Below are 18,961 nucleotides of genomic sequence, written 5' to 3'. Positions count from 1 at the left end.
TTTCTACTCTTAAGCTTCAGCCCTTCCTGTATGTTCCCTTCCTTGTCAGGTCTGACTGCTCCTTCCTCGCTCCCACCTCTGGGGTTTCTTAAGCTTATCATATTCTTTCCAGCCATGCCAGGCCTCCTCCTCTTTCCCCTGGCTCTGTGTTTCCTCTGCCTCTCCCCATCCTTGCATCTCAGGTTATCCCATTGAATTTGCTCTGCTTCACCCTTGTTTCCTTCCCCAACAGGCTCTTGACCTAGGTCCTTATTTCAATATAAATGCTCTTCCTTCCTCAGTACTTTTGCTCCTCCAATGTGATTTTTGGTGATTCCCTCTTGCTGTGGTACTGCCAGGGGCTGTTGGAAGCACAGGGCTCGGTCTTGGGGCTGGTTTCTGCACCTTGGCACAACTGGGGGCTGTTGTGAGAGGGGAGTTCTGCCCTCCTGCTCACAGCCTTCAGCGAACACACTCGAGCATCCCAGCACATGTGGCAGTGGTGAGTGACAATGAAATCCATGGAGATCCTAGCAACTCTTAATTAATCTGTCAGCTGTGTACATTTTTTTGTTGTTGTTTTTTTAATTTTTAATTTTTTTTTTTCCATATTTGTGAGATTTTAATGTGGACACCACAAAGCATATTCCTTGTATATGACATGTTAAAACTTGTATTTTTCGAAAGTTTAGGATTTTAAGATAGCTAAAGCTACTTTGTCCTAAGCTTTTATTTTTTTCCCTTGGAAGTAGGTTCTTACTAGAAATAAAAGAAGGAGATCTTGACATTTCTTTTTTTAAAATATCAAACATTTTGTAATATAGATTTAAAAAATAATTGTCAAGATAATACCTAGATAAACACAGGTTTTATAATGGGAAATTATTTGCAATAATGGAGAGTACTACAGGGATCCTGTGAAATTTGTACAGTATAAGTTACATTTTCAAGAGGACAAAAGTAGGTCAGTTTTGTTTGTAACTTAAAGCGTAGCTTTAAGGAAATATTTCAGAACCAAAGAAAGTATGTTTTTGTACAAAATAAACATTTCCCTATTTTTAATTTGAGCAAACTATTAAAAAGCTGTAAAATTTTAACTACTACCTCAGCCAAATTTTATAGCCTTGTTTTCATCTAAGATGCTTGAAATAAATATCAACAAACACTTAAAGATAAATTGGATTTTTAGCTGAAAATTTCATTTATCTGGTATAAAACTTATTATTAGTAAGAGGCATAGTTACCTCTATGTATGATTTATGTCCATGTGCCAAACAGTACCACGCATTTGATTAATAATTATTTGCTCTACATTTGACTCATCTTATACAGTTGGCTTATGAGAATTAAGTAAAATTTTATTTCCTGAAAATATTGTGCTACTTGTCCTGTTCATAATGTAGATTTGTTTCCCAGTTTGTGCAGAATCATGTACGTATTAAACTGTTAGCTCTTGAATACAAGGGCTCCAGCTTGAAATGCAAAGTTGTTAGTGCTGGGTTACATTTTTTTTTCTGGAAGAAAAAAAAATCACAAAACATCAGAATGTATTTCCTTATATGCCATAGGGAAAAAAAAGTCTCCTGAGGCAACAAATAGGTACAATATTGACTGAAATATCTTGTATCTGCTCATTGCTTGGCAGAGATAGTACTGAGCCTTACAAAATCTGTACCGTTTCAGAGCCCACTAAATAGATTTAGAAGCACACAACTATTATGAGGGAAGTAATTGCATTAGAAATATCCTGCTTGAATTTATTCCTCAGTGCAGACAGTTTAAAGATGTTATGAATAGTAGAAAAAGGAATGAAAACTAAAATCAGGAATTTTTGTATGCTCTAAAGTTGTTCTCTATTTTGAAACTAAATAGTTCTAATTTCAAATAAAACCAAAATTTTTTGTGTTAAAGGTTGTTAAAGGTTATCAAAGAGTAAACATACTTGCTTGCACAGTTGAAATATTTCCACTTTTGACAGTATTGTTAACCTTTTTTTGTTTCTTAACAGCATGAAGTCTAATGTAGGGATTCACCTATTTGTCTGAGCACATCTCAACGAGTGCTGTGGAACGGGAACTTAGGGATCACTCTAAGCCTTTTCATTATGAGGGCTTCCCCTTTGGGAAATGAAGGGATATTTTTATTTTTAATATTCTTTCCCTTTCCAGCTGACATGCTGTCTGACCTGGCAATAGCAAGGTCCTGAATGGTGTGTTCATTCAACCAGAACTGTCACTGCTGGATCCTTCAGCTGGACTTGGAATGGGCTCCCTCTGAAAGCCTCTGCATGTTATTAGAACAAAATGGTGCAAACTGTTTGGGGTGAGAAGGTGGGAACTGACTGACTCTTTGCTGGTGGTGATAGGATGCTTGTTTTTCCCTTGAGCTGGTGAATGGGTCTGAATCACCATAATAAAGTCCTCCAGGGTTGTTTCACAATCTGTGGTTGCTCTCTTACTGCTCATGAAAATACACATTATTGTTGTTTCAGTGTTCTTACCACTTCTCTCAGGAGTCTGGGAATGCATTTCATCTCCTACAGTTTTTTTTTTCCTTTATCTGGTTCTAAGACAAAAGAAGTTTAAACCCCCCATGTTTCTTTAGTCCTTCAATGGCCTGTGTCACCATATTTTGCCATTTAATACAGGGTATGTAAAGTCCTCCACAGAGTGCTCAGCATGGGGAATGGAGAATCTGAGTCTGGGAGGGAGAGGAGCTACTGTCAGCCCAGCTGAGAGCTGAGGTGTGATCTGATGAAGCATCTTAGTGAGGAGGGAGACTTAAGCAGAAATCCTTTGTATCCATATGGAATCTTAGCTTACCACTTCAATTGGAAAAAACCCCCCAAACCCAAGATAACTGTGTCAGCACTGCATTTTTTGAGTTGAATTGGCTGCTGTTATGACCTAGTAGGTTGATTCTACTGTATGTTACTAGTTAGAGGGACATTTACAGCGTATTTAAAAATAAAACATCCTGTAACCTGTGTAAGTGGCAAAATAGCGATGTGAATCAAGTGTTACATTATGTACATGTAACTGAAAGAATTACAATGTACCCTTATTCCTCACCCTATGGACTCTGGTGGTGCTGGAAGGAGAGATGAGACTTTTTTTTTCTTTTTCTTTTTTAATATGTTCAGATTCATGTGGCAAAGCCAAAGCTAATATGAAGAAAGAAGCAGCTAATGTGAACACAACACATACACTCATCACCTTTGCTAAAACTTTGCTTCTACTCTCACTGTTATTTGGAAGGGGATGTCTGTGTAAAAGGCAGTAGTTTGTTTGGCCAGAAACCAGTTTGTTAGCAGGCTCACTGGGAGGCTGGTATCTCTGTGGAATCAGTGCTTCACAAAATGATTTCTGCCCTGCGCTCACATTCCCATTGCTGCTGCTGCAGCTCGCCCAGGTGGCTGCCCCTGAGCTGAGACGGCGCGGGAGCCTCTCTCCAAAGATCCTGGGTGCGTACTGGGACTGAAGGCACACGGGGAAGCTGTGTCACTCATCTAGATTTATGTTCTAGGCGTATTAAAGTGGTCAGGTGGGCTAGCATGTGGTGTGTTTTTGTTCTGCTAGACTTTGAATGAAGAATTTGTGGCTGTGATTGTATGGGAATGGAGATAGTGCAGAACGTGTAGTGGGGAAGAGATAAACTACTTCAGCTGCCTCATTTTTCCTTTTTTTTTTTGTAGTCTAGGCACGAAGTACCACATTCATATAATTTAAAAAAATAAAAGGACTTTTTTTTTTTTAATTTTGAAGGAAAGGTTGCTCTATTCCTCATTAAAAAAAACTTTCTAGTAATGAAATGCACTTATGGATACCTTACCCATCTTAGGAAATCTCTTTTCTTAATTTAAAAAAAAAAAGTGAAAATTACATTTGGAGTTGTCTGTTTACTTAAATAAGATTGATTACTCTGAAGAAAATTAATTTGCCTGTCTTTGAGAGCATATAGAAAGAATCTGTGATTCACCTATTAGGCATACTGTATGGTATTTCTGAAAATAATTTAAAAGGAGGAGGAGAAGGAGGAGGTGGAGGCCGTCCTGAAGCAGCCTAGTGTTAACTGCAAAGGTCTCAGAAGTGATGTAGCTGAGCAGGATCTGTCAAAGCTCTGATGAGTTAATAGTGAAGAACATAACTGATAAAATGCATTTTCTGTTGGTTGACCTTTTAAATTATTTGATATTTCTTCTTGTATTATTTTTAGATGAGCTTTTCTTGAAAATATGATGCCAATATCTTACTTCACTTTGTTTAACTCCACCTTCACCCATTTTTAGTTTTAGCTCCCCCTCTCCTCTCCTTTTTTATTTTATTGAAGCGTTTGTCAGATGTGCTGACAGGATTGTGAAGCAGAAGCAGTGAGATGTCCCTTGTTGTGCCTCAGAAATTATTTGAAGTAGAGTAATTGGGGGTCTGGGGATGGAAAAACTGGAGATAATATCCTGAAATAGATCTTAAGAACTGAAAGGACGGGCCATAACTTTGATATCTTCTATGCTTGTTTTGAAAGGGTTATGGAAAGTCTGTATAGTTAAGCTGCAGATGACTGTCCATGTGAGATTCCTCTTCTGCCACACAAGTTTTTTCTTTCTCTGTAACTAATTAACTCTATAGCTGGTTCTATGCACGGTGGTGTTCAGAGCCTGCAGAGCTAAACCCCAGTTAGTAACCATGGCAGCTCACAATGATCCTGGGTGTCTGGCAGCCTTTCACCAATTCAGCACATTTTTTAAGCTGTAGGATTGGGTTCCTGGGTCTGTGTTAGCAATTTGATTGTCCCTGCAGCTCCACTCTGAGTGCAGTAAGAAAGCTTAGAGTGCATTTCCTGGTGGATTTAGAATTTTTTTGCTATGTGGAATCTAAACCTTCATACCTAGTAACAAAGACTTTTAAAAAACCCTCCCCAAACTCCTGAAAGGAAAAAGCCTAGCCTACTCATGCAAACTTGCATGAGTAGTTGGGTCTTATGGATATCTTGAAGACCAGCAGAAGAACTCTTGAGTTATGCTTGCTCCATATTACGGCCAATAAAGTGTGGAGATACCTGCTTCAGACACATGGCTAGGCTTGGGCCTAGAGGAACATTCCAATTAGTACCTTGGGGAAGAGAGAAGGACAGGGCTCTCCCTTTGAGTTCTACATGTATGCTTTAAGAGCTTCGGCATGATGGAATAAGAAATTAGTCTGCAGATTTTGAAAAGAAGCTTAAAAATGTATGTCCTGGTTTATGGCTTGCAAGTCATCTGTTGTGTTGCTTTAGCAGCTGGAAAAGGTAACAGCTATTTAAATCTAAATTCAAAACTTTTGGTTAAAAATACATGTTTGTTTTCCTTTCTTGTGCCAACTGGAGTTCCTTTCTGTGTGTAATGGAAGGGATTGTACCTCTTCTATATAGCATGGTGATCTTAGTTCTCACTTCTTTCAAGCTCGCTTTGCAAAACTGAGGGCTGCCCTAGCTTTTAAAAGGTTGTGGCAAAAGAACTGAAAATACTCAGATAACAATTGCACCTGTGCATAAGTGTTGCATTAGTGAGGTAATGTAGTAGGACTGCAGGACTTGGTCTTCTGCAGGTAACCAAAGAAAGCACAGGCTGCTTGCCTCAAATCAGTGCATGTTGTACATGTTGTACATGATGTACTGTTGTACATGGACATCAGTACATCCTCCCTGCATGGGAACAGAGGTTACGGTTTGAACGTGAAGGAGTTGCTGTAGTCCTGGTGTGTCTTGTCCAATGCCCTTTTCCCAGCACTCACCAGTAATCAACAGCTGAGAAGGACAGGCTCTTCTGAACTAACCCGTCACTGGAGTGTTTCTTGTTACTTCTCAAAATGGGAGCATAAAACTGCCTTTAAACCATTTTTGTTGTTTTCTGTATGATGTTGCATAACCTACCAGCTCTGGGCTTGATGCTTTGAATATTGAAGAAATACTTTGAGTATCTAGTTCCAGTGCCCATCTTGGTCTTTATTATAGGCTGTGATTGCATTGTCTGATGCAATAAATGTCATTTCTTCCATTTATTTGTATGAAAATTGGCTGTTATCTAATCTTGTTGGCTCCTTACTTGATATTTTTCACTCAGGAAAAATCATTGTGAATTTTTGAGAAAAGAAAGTCCAACCTCCTCTGCCTTATTCAAATTGCCTGTTTTCTTTCTTAAATTAGGTCTTCCAAGTAAGCTGTCACTTATAATTTAAATGTGACAGAGGAGGTGGCTGAGTTGCATTTAGTTTTCTACCTTGGAAAACTGTAGGACAAACCAAAAGTATAGCAGTGGTTACACCCCACGGAGTGCAGGAGAAGGACAGGGTAACATCAAACCTTTTCCCAAGGCAGGTAAGTACTTGTGACTAAGTGTACAGTATATGCTGATAGAAGAAATGTACACTTAAAAGTAAAAAAAATAAAAGCTTACTGAATAGGTAGCTTGGTACTTGGTCTGCTAGGAAGTAATCTATGCAGCTCACTGTACTTCTTAACTCCTTATACCTTTGTTTTCACAAGTAATATCTTACAGAAATGATCTGTGCATCAGATTGAGAATACTCTGTGTGTAACCCTAGGAGAGAATTGCTGTGAATATGCCCCTCCTGCTCATTGCAGTACTGTGATATAATGGAGTTAAGCCTTTCCTGTATTTACCACTCATAATCCATATGTACAAAGTTGCAGATACTAATTATTTTTCACTAGAAAGTACAGGTGCTAACTTTAACCTGCAGCTGTCATGCAGTGCTGTAACTGCTATCCTTGAGGAGCAGGGATCTCAGGAAAGTAACTAGGCAGGTTACTTTCTTACTTTCTTTCTTACTACTTTGACTTATGACCTGGAACAGGTCATAGTTAGTAAGAAATTTGTCTCTTTGTATGTGTTTTTTATTTAAATTTACCTATCTATATTAGAGAAAAAATAATTTGCAAATTCACTCCCTTCCCCTTTGAGTTTTGTAAACAGTAGACTACCAGTGCTTGCTGATTTATGTGTTCCTGCTGTTCTAGACCCAGTGCCTGGTTTGCCAGACTTCTGGCTCTGTTAGGACATGTTTTGTATTTAGCAGCCTAATCTATGGACTGACTTGATTTTCAAGGGAGAGAGTTTCGCTTTCCACAGCCAGATCTTTGACTGGAGCTGATGCCCAACCTGCTGGATTATTAATACCCAGTTCAAAGTGTCCAGTTCATTTTTCATTACTTAAGTTCCCCACTTTCCCTCTTCTTTTAAGCCTTGGTTGTTATAGGAATATGGAGTTGTGGTGACAAACTCTATTTCTTCTCAAGTACCACATAAAATAAGGTGAAACTTGGTAGCCAGAGCTGTTACTATATTATTGTAGACACCTGTAATTTTAGAATTTGTATTTTTTCCCCCTTTCAACAGCACAGCCTCCTATTATTTTAATGCATACTTACAGGCTGTAAAGGAGCTGTTGTAACAAAGGGTGTTTACAGGACTCTGCTGTAGTCTAAGGAAATTCAGAGAGGCTGTTTTGCAGCCTGTCCCAGTCCCCAGCCTCTCTGGAAGCTTTCTTGCATAGTTACTCTAGCTGTGAATTTATGAGAGTACCTCAACACACCAGGGAAAAAACTGACTGGACTTCATTGGATAAAAGATCAATACTCTGTGCAAATGTGTTTGGAGTATTTCTTCCCAGTCTCAGACATTTTCAGTAGGTTTTGGTTCTAATTCAGCATATGTGCTTCCTTTTAAAAACAAACAGGATTACAGAGTACCCTCTATAGTTTCTGAGGGTGGAAGGCAGAGTGCTGTGTGGGAAGGCAGAATACATTGATGTTGAAGGGCTCCTTACCTGCATTACATGTTGCTAAGTTTCCTTTTCCCTCTTATTTGTCTTCATTCCTGTGCCCTATCCCACCCCCATTTTGAGGATTCCTCGACTTTTTTTGTGTTTTAGTTAAACCTTACAGGCTTTGATGGCTCTTCAGTTAGCAGAGCTGATTTCACTCCCTTGAGGGTATGTAGCAATAAGAGCTGCACAAGTGGCTTTTGCTTTTCTTCTGTCCTCAAGCAAATGGATAGATAGAAAATGAACTTTGATTGTGTACAGGCTTTGGGGCTGGTTCTAATATCTTTGAATTTTAATTTCCAGCTGTTTGAAATAAAAGCCTGCTTTAGAAATGATCATCAGCTTGGTACAGTTATATGGTGAATAAAACCTGCATTTTCACACTCGTATTTCAGCTTTTGGGGCTTATTTTTTTCTTGACAGTCTGTAGTGATACAGTATCTTATGGTGGTTTTAGTGCTTGCCATCCTGAGATTCAGTGTTTCAGGAGGATACACATGCAGCATAAAGGGTTATAAAGATAATGACTTGAGAATATTACAGTGGTAAGGGTGACATCACTGCAACGGGCAAAGTGACATCTGGCTGTGGTCAGATACAGGTGCTCTTGGGTTCTGTATGTTTGTTTTCTCTGACATCTGGATAGTGCAACTCTGAGTTTTCTTCCTCTGAAGAACAAAATGTCATGTCTAATACACTTTTCTGCTGCTAGGAACGTCCTTACAAATGTATAAGGCTGGCTTTTCATGTGTGAAGTGACAGTATGAGAGCCACCAAGCAGTTTTTCTTGTACTGTTAAACCTGGTTGAGTCACTGCTCTCTGCTCTGCAAATCGAAGGCTTCTCAACTCTTTCAGCCAGGTACTGGCTGTTGTTACTGCCTGGGCAGAGTTACTGGTGATGCTCATGATGTCAGTGTTGCTACTTCTGCTTCATACTGGATCACACAAGCATGGAATTGAGGTCAACATATTAAAATGTAAATAAACACTTCCATGTTTTGTAGCATTTAAATGGGATAGCTTTTTCAAGAAGAAGATGTGAAAAAATCTGGACAACTTCCCACAAGTGTCATGCATCAGCTAGGTTTGCCAGCTTTCTCTTAAAATCCATTTGGACAGAATTTCTACTGGTGATGATGGTAATTTTCTAATGTATCCAACAGAAAGCCATTCAAGCAGTGACTGGGGAATGGAATCAAAACAATCAGAGTGTTCTTTTTTAAATAATTACATTAAAGCATCCACTTAACTGGATAATATTAGATTTACGAAATAAAGCTTACAAAATGAAACAACGTATAAATGAATGTCAATTTAGTACACTCTTGCCTTATACATTATCAAAAGGATTTTACATATACTATGGTGATTTAGATTTTTAAAAAATGTTAAATACACTGAACAGTTTTGGTATTCATTTCCACAAAATAGTGTCCTAAGACACTATTCATTATAGAACAGCAGAGCATGGAAAATATTTTGCGTCAAAATAATCTTCAGGGCATCTTTACTTTTGGACATCTCATACTGTTAAAATAAGGAAAGAAATTTAAAAACATGATGTGAGAAGAGAGTGGAAGTAAAATTTAGCTGTGTCCTCCAGAGGGTACATTGAAAATTAATTATTTTTAGAAATACACTGTGGAGATTGATTCTAGTTTTCTCTGCATTCTTTCAGTTAACCTTATTGTGTATGAGATGTGTGTGTGTGTTTGTGAATTAAGAATGCAAGACAGGTAGTCATGATAATTCTTGTTATTTAATATATTTTTTTCTCTTGTTTTAAAAATATTAGTTTTGAAGAGCTAGTAAAAGTATTCAGCAGACTCTTACCGAATTCAGGGTTAGCAATGTTTTTACAATACTTAGCTGGAAAATGTAGTTTGTGGCTAACTGCCCCAGATTTTGAGTGAATGAAAATAAATATCCAAAGACAAGGACAGAGTTGTGACTTTGTGGAAAGGGAATAGTATGCTTTTCCAGTTTTCCTTGTGCACTTCAGAAATCTGGGTAAATATTTTGATGTGACCAGGAAACCTGAGCGACTAAATGAAAGAGTCTTATTTTCTGGCCTTAGAAGCATCTTTGTATAGAAAATTACTTTTGAAATTTAAACTTTGAGTAGGAAGAACTTAAGAGATAAACTAAGACAAATAAGTAGATATATAGGATTTCCCTGAGAATTGCTGGTACGTATCTTGTGAATAGATTTGAATAAAACAAAATTTGGAAGTATGAGAGGGAATTTCATGTTACTGAAAACCAAACAGCTTTATTTTTCATCCCTGATGTGTGAAACTGTCATACTGAAGGCAGAGTTATGAGGTACAGGAGAACATGAGAGGACGAAATATTGTACTGTGGGATAAAGAGGGAGAAAGGAAGCTGAAATTCTTGTTTTGATTACCTATGTCTCCAACCTTTGTTTTCTAAATGACAAATAAATGACTTCCTATTAAACTGTCAATGGTCTTATGTTAAGGGATGGTTGGTTCTGTTTCAGGATTTGTGTAACTGTGTAAATAAATGGAGACCAGACCATTTATTTTGATTCGTGTGTGCGTTTAATAAATATTTAAAATACAGGAAATATGGAATTGACCAATACTTGGCCAGCATCACCCTTATTATACTCAAGCTTCCTTTTTGCCCTTTTAAATGACTTTTTCCAGGTATTGAATGTTTATTTGTGTGGGCTTGGTCACAGCGAGTGTGAGATAAAGCTTATTTAGATGAGGAAGCAAGTGATTTTTTTAAAAAAACATATTAAGTAAGAAAGATAAACATGATTTTTAAGGATTCAGAGTGTTTAAATTGTTGGTTTAGGAGCTTCTTGTAGCTGCTAGAATATCTGGCCTTAGCAGATTAACTAGTAATTACCAACTACGTTTGACCAGGCTAGTTACTCGCCTCCCCCCTTTATAGGTGAAGGCTCTTTCCCCAGCACTTCGGCTGTTCAGTGTACTCATGTGACTCTTGTCACTGTTCACACCCTGTTAAGTACTTCAGAAAAAATTAATTCCAAAGCAAACAAACTCTTTCCATGTGACAACTTAAATTTAGTGTTAGCATTGATGGTAGATAATGAAATATGTGTTGAAAATGCCTAGGTCTGAAAGTACCTGCAAATACTCACTAATTCAATGCAGTAGTCACTGACTGAGCAGCAGCACTTACATGACAGAGGGACAGAAAATGGATGAAAAGTGACCAAGTGTAGGGTCAGCCCGTTTTCTTTAAATGACTGAAGGCTAAATGGAGACACTGTTATGGGAATGTATGAGTTTCATTCCCTTAAATGGGTACTTGCTACAGCTACCTGCTTTCATCACTAGCAGGTGCACTGATGCACTGAGACACTGCTCACCTTTCACAAGTCTGCTTTTCCTCCTGCCTATAGGTTAGTGAGAGCCACCTCTGCCCCTGAGCACTTCTGTGTTGTGTGGAGCAGTGCAGACACATCCAAACCAGTTTGTGTAGCGTCAGTTTACAATTGTGCTCCATTTCCCCAGCCCTGTGTGGAGTTTCCTCTCAGTTGTGGATTTCAAGCTTCTTCCCAGGCCCTTGGATCTGTTTGCTGCTTGTTTGCTCTGTATTCATCTTCCTCTAGCAGAATATCCTCAATGGGCCTTGTTTCTTTGCAGTTTTATTCTGGGATAAAAAGGCATAGCTTTGCCTTTTGTACTTTTCAGTATAGTATTATGTGTGTTCAGCTCTGTTTCCTTTTCAGCGGTATCTGTTCCCAGGCCACCACTCCCATGAATTCTGGGAAGTGTCTGCCACAGCCCTTGTCTAGAGGGGTTAATGACTTTCTTGAAGGAGTCTGTTAGTTGATTTGGGATTATGAGTATGCTGTTTACAAAATAGAGCACATCTATGTTTGGGTGTTTCTTTAAACCACTGCTGTGTGGCTGCTCCTAGATAATTTCTTTATTTCTCAATATTTCCCCATTTAGTGGATCACAGAGGAGAGGAAATGTGCATGCAAAGTGTAAGAAGGGCTGAGAGGTTTGAGGTCTTGTTTTTCCTGAGGAATGGGCCTAAAAACTTTATTTCCTGATGAGGCCTGTTAAAATCAGTAGGACTGCCTGAGTATAAGTGTTCTCCTTGGCCTGAAGGAAATGCATCAAGAAGGGCTCCCAATGAAAACAAAGGAAGAAATGGTTTATGCTGTGCTGTCAAGCTTAATACTGTAAAGGTAAAAAACCCCTACATCTGAACTTAAAGCATTTTGCAGTGAAGGAGGTTAAATCTAAATACATCTAGAATATCCTCTAATTTCTAGAAGATATCAGAGTATCTAGAAGAAGGAGTGTTGTTTTTTGCCTCCCCAGTAAAAATACAGTTGAGGAGCAGGGTGGATAGAGTACTCTTATGAATTGCCTGGCAAATTTCTCTGCTTTGCCTGAAACTTCTTAAGTTCAATATTTGCTACAAATGGAAGGATACTCCTTCTGCTAAGTGAGATTTTTCCCCATTCTTTTCAAGAGATATTTGTATTTATATTAATTATCCAATGATTGTCTTAATTTTCTATGATTTGTATTGTGCATACACATTTATCTTTTACGGCAGGGAGCTACTTTCAAGGAAGGCTGCTCTTGGGGAACAAAATCTAAGTCATATATTGTCATTTTTCCTGTCATCCTGAGAATTGTATAAGTCAATATTTAGAATTTTAAGGCATAGATCTGCATATATATAATTGGAGTCATAGCAGTTTAATAGTTAAAGTTGCACTGAAGTCTGCTGGAAATGTAGGTGAGTCCTCTTCAACACAGAGGAGTAACACTCAGTGTCTTCCCTCAGGTCACAATACTCAGACCAGGAGTGTATCAAATGTTCAAAATGAATAAATATTTTCTTGATAAATTGGTGAGTAAAAAGAATTGTTAATGCTTAGATCAAAAAATAGGTCTTTCTTCTACGTATGACACATGCAACTTTTCCCTCTTGATTCTTGTTTAAAGGTAAAAATGAAAACTAATGTATTAAGTTTTTAAATTTAAAAATACCTAAAGGAAATTTCCCTGGGTATTTGTAGATGCTGAAATCTTGTTTCTGCTGGCTGAATCAGTCTGCATCATCTGCATCATCATTCAGTGATGCTCAGCAAGGCAAACGGGTTCAGAGGACTCGGTTCTGGAGCTCCAATATGCCTTTATATATGGTCAGACTGCACCAGTTCATCATCCTTGATGACTCCTATGCACCTGCTGTCTGCTTTCTTTCTTTAACTCTCATCTTTAAACTTTCATTTCCCCTCAACAGAACTGCATAATCAGTGCTTTTCTTTTACCTCTATCTTATTTACAGTAACAATGAGCCTCAAGCATACTGGTACCACATGGTACGTTGGGAGAAACCATAAAATAGCTGTCTCTGCTTGGAAGGAGACTTATCCAAATAAAGATCATACTTTCTTATGCAACTTGTCTGTGAACAGGAAACCTGCTGAGTGTGCTAAGCAGGTACACATCATTTTTTCTCATGTGGACTTGACCATTATATGTCCTATACAGTTTTGATTGTTTTGTAATACAAGCCAGTAAGCCTGTGTGGCTCTGATAGCCATGCAGGTTTGTTTAAAGTTTCATGATGGCTGAATAAACACTAGATTGAGAAACTGCAAAGGTAGTTTCAGTATGATGCATGACTTCAAAGGTAGCATGCCAATCTCTTTTGCAAACATTGAGTAACTATGAGATTAAGTAATTTGAGGTGAGGATTGTGGTCACCAAATCTTCTCCCATCTATGACGCTAGGCTGCACCTCTCCTACAAATACCAATGGTATATCAAACTCTCTCAAGCAGTTGTAGCACCCATCACACATTTTTTAGTCTTGAGCAACACTCTCTGCTGTTCTGGGTCAGTGTTGAGCATGGTTATTTCTTCTATTTGCATTCTTTATACCTCTTTTCTCTTGGATAAAACCAAGATATAGGCGGTTGTTTTGCTAGAATAGCTTGACCTATACATCTCCTTTCCCCTCCTTTTTCTTTTTTTCCCAGCTGTAAAAGAGCAGACAGAATATATGAAGAGCCTAAAAAATTCTACTATGAAAATCTTTGTCCAGCGACCTCCACTCTACTAAGAGAAAACAGTCTCAAGTGTAGAGGACAGCTGCTGCATTTCTAGAGGCTTTTTGAGACCCGTTGGTTAAGGTTTGGGTCAATTTTCCCAGCTACTAAGATTTTATGAATAGGGCTATCTTTTCTAAATATCAGATCTCTAGAATTAAGTCTAATACCTCCAAAGAAACATGTGACCTACATTTTATAAAGGAATTTCCATGGTTCCAGGACATCTTTTAATGGGGATTATTAAAATTGTTCTGAATCTTTTCATTTCATACAGTTTGGGGTTTTTTTCCCCTAAGAAACTACCTCTGGGTTTGAGCATATCAGCAACATGCCAGAACTCAAAAGGCTATCCAGACAAAAAGGAATCCATAAGGTATATCGCCCCATTCTGAACTACATGAATTAACCTGTACCTGCTGTAATGTTTGCAGGAAGAAAGGTCCAATTAAGATGGAAAATAATTAAATAACAAATTTTGCTTGACAGCTGCAAGGGTTGTAAGACTTGAGGAACATGACTGTCAGAAGTGCTGAGGAACTGCTTCTGCCATCGGTTACATCTTGAAATTGTTGGTACTTAGCACCAGGAAAAACTGGAATCATAATACATTGTCTTGTGAAGCTGTGGCAGGTGGATGCCAGCAATATTTATAAAGAGACCTCTAGCCCTAAACTGTCAGACTGCAGAAGGAAGAGTGTTAAATTCTAATCTCTGATTTACAAGTCTGGCAGTGCATACTATTCACATGGTGTGTGATTTGAATAATGATGTGTCTACTCCTGATCTCATTAACCCTGATTTAATCCAGGTTTCTTATTTCATTAATTCCTGCAAGCTTTCATACAACTGGCTACACAAACAAACAAAGCCCTAAAAATCCTGTAATGCTGTAACTATCTTTCTATCTAAATATTTTCATGGTCCCTGGTTTTTGTCTTGAAAAAATCTCAGCTTGTTTGAGGGGACTCTTTTAAGATAGTGATTCATCTTCAAGAATCTCAGTTTTAATTTTACATGCAGTGGAATTACCCAACACTTGCCCTCCCTATGCAGGTTCAGTGGACTTCTCTGCATAACCTTAATAGATATATACTGCAGAGGGTTGAGCAATGTGTTGGTTCAATAGAATATTTGATGAGAGGTCTGTCAAAGAACAATAGGAATTTCTGTAATTTGCCCTAACCTTTTTATGGCACAGTTCTTCATTCTATAATGCAGAATTATGTGATTGAAGACCTCTATAGGAATTTGTACAATTTTTTGTGACTTGCTAATTGGATAGAAAAATGGCTGTTTGGACCATCACCAAGGTTTTTTTAAGTGTGGTTGAAATGAAAATTTTGAAATTCTGTGCCAGCTGTATTTTATGTATTTTGTATGTTTTTGTGTAGCTCAGTGACTTCCTTTCCATTTGTGTGGGGTTTTTTTGTTGTTGTTGTTTCTCTTTCACTGTACAACATCATTTAGAAAAGATAAATCATTTAATAAAAAAACCTTCCATATGATTTTAAACAGAGAATGCAAGATACTGGGTGAGTCAGTTAATGTTCTCATTAGAAAATCCTGCTGTTAAGGATCATCTGGTTTGTGATAGGATTTTGCATAAAGGATTTATGTGACTTTGTCTCTCTCTAAATCTGTCTGTGTCATAGAGATAGCTTATCTGCTATCTATCTAACATGTTACAATTTGTGATAATGTCTCCCAGCACTTTTTTCTTAAGAATATATGTCATCGCTTTTTTCTGTATTGGTCATCTCTTCAAATTGGTATGGTTGTGAGAAAGAACATAACTATAACAGTAGTTTCTTATACATATTATAAGCTTCTTATATAGATATGTATGCTTTATGTGCTAATATGCACGGAGTTTTTTATACTGACAGCAGAAATATTTCTACTACACGAAATATCCATTTTTCACCATCTAAAACTGTAGTCTGATGCATTTTTTAATAAGGCCAGGTTTCTATGGGGAAAAACTGTTAGCGTGCTAAATTCTTGCATATCCCACTCTCTACTCAAAGAAATGAGGAATGACATTGCACTTTCAGGCAAAGTTAACAATGCTTCTAATAGCTGGACAAAAATGGAACTTTTGTGTGAAGAAATTTATTTTTATTTGAAACTGCTTGAGTAATTTCATTCTGCTGGAGCTGGACTGGGGGGAGGATGGCTGAGAAGCACCTTTTGTGCCTCCCCACAGTATTCAAGGATGCAGGGAGGAGCACCTGCACAGATGTGTGTGTGGATGTGCTGAGAACACTGCGTGGCTGAAATGCACACAAATGCACTGTGCTGTTGCCAAACACAGGTGCAAGGCAGGAGTTCCAGCTGATAAAAGCCTGGCTGGCCATCTATTGGCATGAAGATTGTAGAGTTGGGGGAGAAGGGTGCCAGTTAAAGAGTCTGGTTGTCAAACACCTTCCCCATGGCAACAATGCCTTTTGCCCTTAATCCCAGTACTCACATATGTTGCAAATATGTAAAACAAAACAAATTCTCAGCCCCAGATTAAAACTGGGAAGGAGTGTATACTGCAGGGATTCATGGGCAGGTGTTAGCAGACAACTCTACAGCAGTATGAAATCAGGAAGTTGCTTCCAGTTCATCTGCAGGCTGTGAGACCCGCTGCAGTCATACAGTGTGATTCTCTGGGAGGTTTCTGAAATGCAAAGTCCATGTCAGCTCTACAACTTGCCTACTCTAAATCTTAGAGTCTTTGGGTCATCATCTCTCAAGTGTCTCATACATGGATGGTGTGTCTCTCTGTTCTGGTGACAAGGTGACGGGTTTGGTTTTCCTCACCTTTTAAATAAATTTATAACAAGCTTCTGCTTTTGTACTTCTCACCTACTTTGGGGAACCTGCACATAAAGATCAACAAATGTATTCACTGTTTTTCAAAGTCTTCCTTAGAGGTGTCTTGTCACAGTGCTTACAAAATGCTAGAGTGCTTATGCACCCGGCCTGTGCCAATCGCTTCTGCTTCTTTGTGCTTCCTGCCATCTGCTGTGTCTGTTCATCAGTTATGCTTTTGCTTACACCTAGGTTGTGAGGCCTCAGAGAGAGGTACTGTCATTTGAAAAAAAATGGGTCAGGACGAATCAAGTGGCTTGGAGTGGCATCCAGCACACCATGTTTTTCCTATTTCCCTTCTTTTATTGCTCTAGTTATAATTTTCAGTCTTGATCTGTTAAGTGCATTGGGATGTAATGAATTGCTTGCTTTGGTGGTAGCAAAGCTGATCACTGATGTAGCCAAGCACGTCTCCAAAACCCAAACCACAATGTGCAGAGGGTGTATTCTTTTTTCTTCCTGGCTTTCTCTGAGACAGGTGGTGTTTTGTGATTGTTTGTTTTACAAGGTGCTCTCCACTTTTCTTACTGTTGTATTCCTTGCTGTTTCTTGTAGCCTCCATCTCCCTTCCCCCTCTGCCTCCCCCATGTTTCTTTAATCTTTTCTTTTTTTTGGTAATTAAAAAAAACACAGTAAACTAATTGGTATAGGTAAATATGAGCTGTCTCCTTTTGAACTGAAATATGAAGTGTGAGGCTAAAGGATGGAATAAGATTTCTTGAACTGAGTGAATGCAGAAACACACATGTTCAGAGAAAAGCAGAGCTGAAAGATTGCATAAGACTCAACAAATCTGAGAGTTTTGTTAATTTTATTACAAAGCATGCACTCATCTCTCTAAAAGCACAAGGCTTTCTACATATGTAAGAGTGTAAATCCTATCCAGAAGATCTTTGCTTATCAGAAAGATGTGCAAAAGACACAACAAATCTGTATCAAAAAAGGAAGAATGTGGAGATTCTTTAAAAGAGGAGCTTGAGTTTGCTGTAGTAGACTGGTTATTGATGTGTAGAAGAGGAGCAGAGGATGTAAGTGTGGCACAGTGTGGTCTCCTGTGGTAGGGAGGGCATTGTAGCATGGGCATCTCCTGCTGGGATAAACAGGGAGAGTTCACACAAGGATATCACAGAGAAGTCACCAGCAGTTTAAGCCCAAGCAGGTTGCACTGTGCCGTCAGTGCAGTACTTTTGTGGTTAATGTAGAATACACTGGATGCAGGAATTAATGTTTTTTTCATAACAACTGCTGGTTTGTCACTTCATAGTAAATTTGTTTGTTGCCAGTTGTTTGGATTAAATCTGACGCATTAATTTTTCTACATGGATGTTTTCAAGTGCCCCACTATTGTCTCAAATGTTTGAGGTATGACCTTTGTAATAAGTAAAGTTTATAAATAAAATTAGTACTAAAATGAATATTTAAATGCTCTAAGAACAATGGACATGACAGATGGGCTGTAGAAGCCTTTACTTAAGGCTGTGTAATGAATTTATCTTTGTGCAGGCTGGTTCTAGGTGTACAATAAATAGTGGAACAGTGTCCTGACATGAAGCTTTGCAGTGTTCATAAGACCCTTCCATCTGAGAAGCAAGGGTGGCACTATGGGCTTACCTGAGCAGCCACGAAAGCAGCACTTCTGGCTGTGTTCAAGGCTTCATTTGTGCTGGGAGAGAGCAAATCAGTGCATTTGTTTTATGTAACACAACAAGAAAAACAAAGGAGGGTAAAGCAGGTCAGAGTCCTCATCCTTAAGGTGCCCGTTCTGCTAGAGTAGATACATTGTTCAGTATGTAAAACTTCCTGAGCAAATAACACTTTTCTCTATCAAGCTGTAAATCAGATAGAAGTCATGTGAGCCGCAGAAACAGACTTGATTTTAAAGGCTAGATACAAAAACCGGAGAGGTTTAGGAGGCTGTGGTTAGAAATAACCCCAGGACTAGGTGGTACTAGCACAAACCTGGAGGCTCATGAACTCTAACCCTGTCTTTTTTTTTTCCTCAATCACATGTCTGACAGACAGCTGGGAACGTTTCCTATAAATTTGGGATAAGCTGATAGTGAAAAAGAAGAGAGGATGTGGAATCGTGCAGCAGTGAAACAAGAGCGTATCTTTTGTCACAAGCTCAGAGGATGTGTGCAGTAGCAGTTCGGGATCTGTGCCTCTCTTAGAAGCTGGGGATCACTGCTAAGGTAGAACAATCTCCAAACCATCCTT

General features: G+C 38.5%; 1 protein-coding gene across 8 annotated transcripts in view; it reads left to right on the top strand.

The window, feature by feature from the left end:
• The window catches only part of SH3KBP1 (SH3 domain containing kinase binding protein 1), a 213,279-nt gene that overhangs the window by 51,319 nt on the left and 142,999 nt on the right, over positions 1-18,961 (top strand). The window contains exon 1 of one of the 8 annotated variants that reach the window (XM_032100776.1): positions 6,215-6,330. The exons of 6 other annotated variants lie outside the window; for them this stretch is intronic. Coding sequence is in view for 1 of the 2 variants with exons in the window: in XM_032100773.1 (XP_031956664.1) it covers positions 12,640-12,675 (36 nt within the window). In the remaining variant the exon portion in view is untranslated. Of the gene's footprint in view, positions 1-6,214; positions 6,331-12,633; positions 12,676-18,961 lie in introns of those variants that run through there. One more of the 8 variants, XM_032100773.1, reaches the window with a different exon arrangement.

Source organism: Corvus moneduloides, chromosome 2, assembly GCF_009650955.1.
Source record: "Corvus moneduloides isolate bCorMon1 chromosome 2, bCorMon1.pri, whole genome shotgun sequence".
Taxonomy (NCBI): Eukaryota; Metazoa; Chordata; class Aves; order Passeriformes; family Corvidae; genus Corvus; species Corvus moneduloides.
This window is presented reverse-complemented; position numbering and strand designations above follow the sequence as displayed.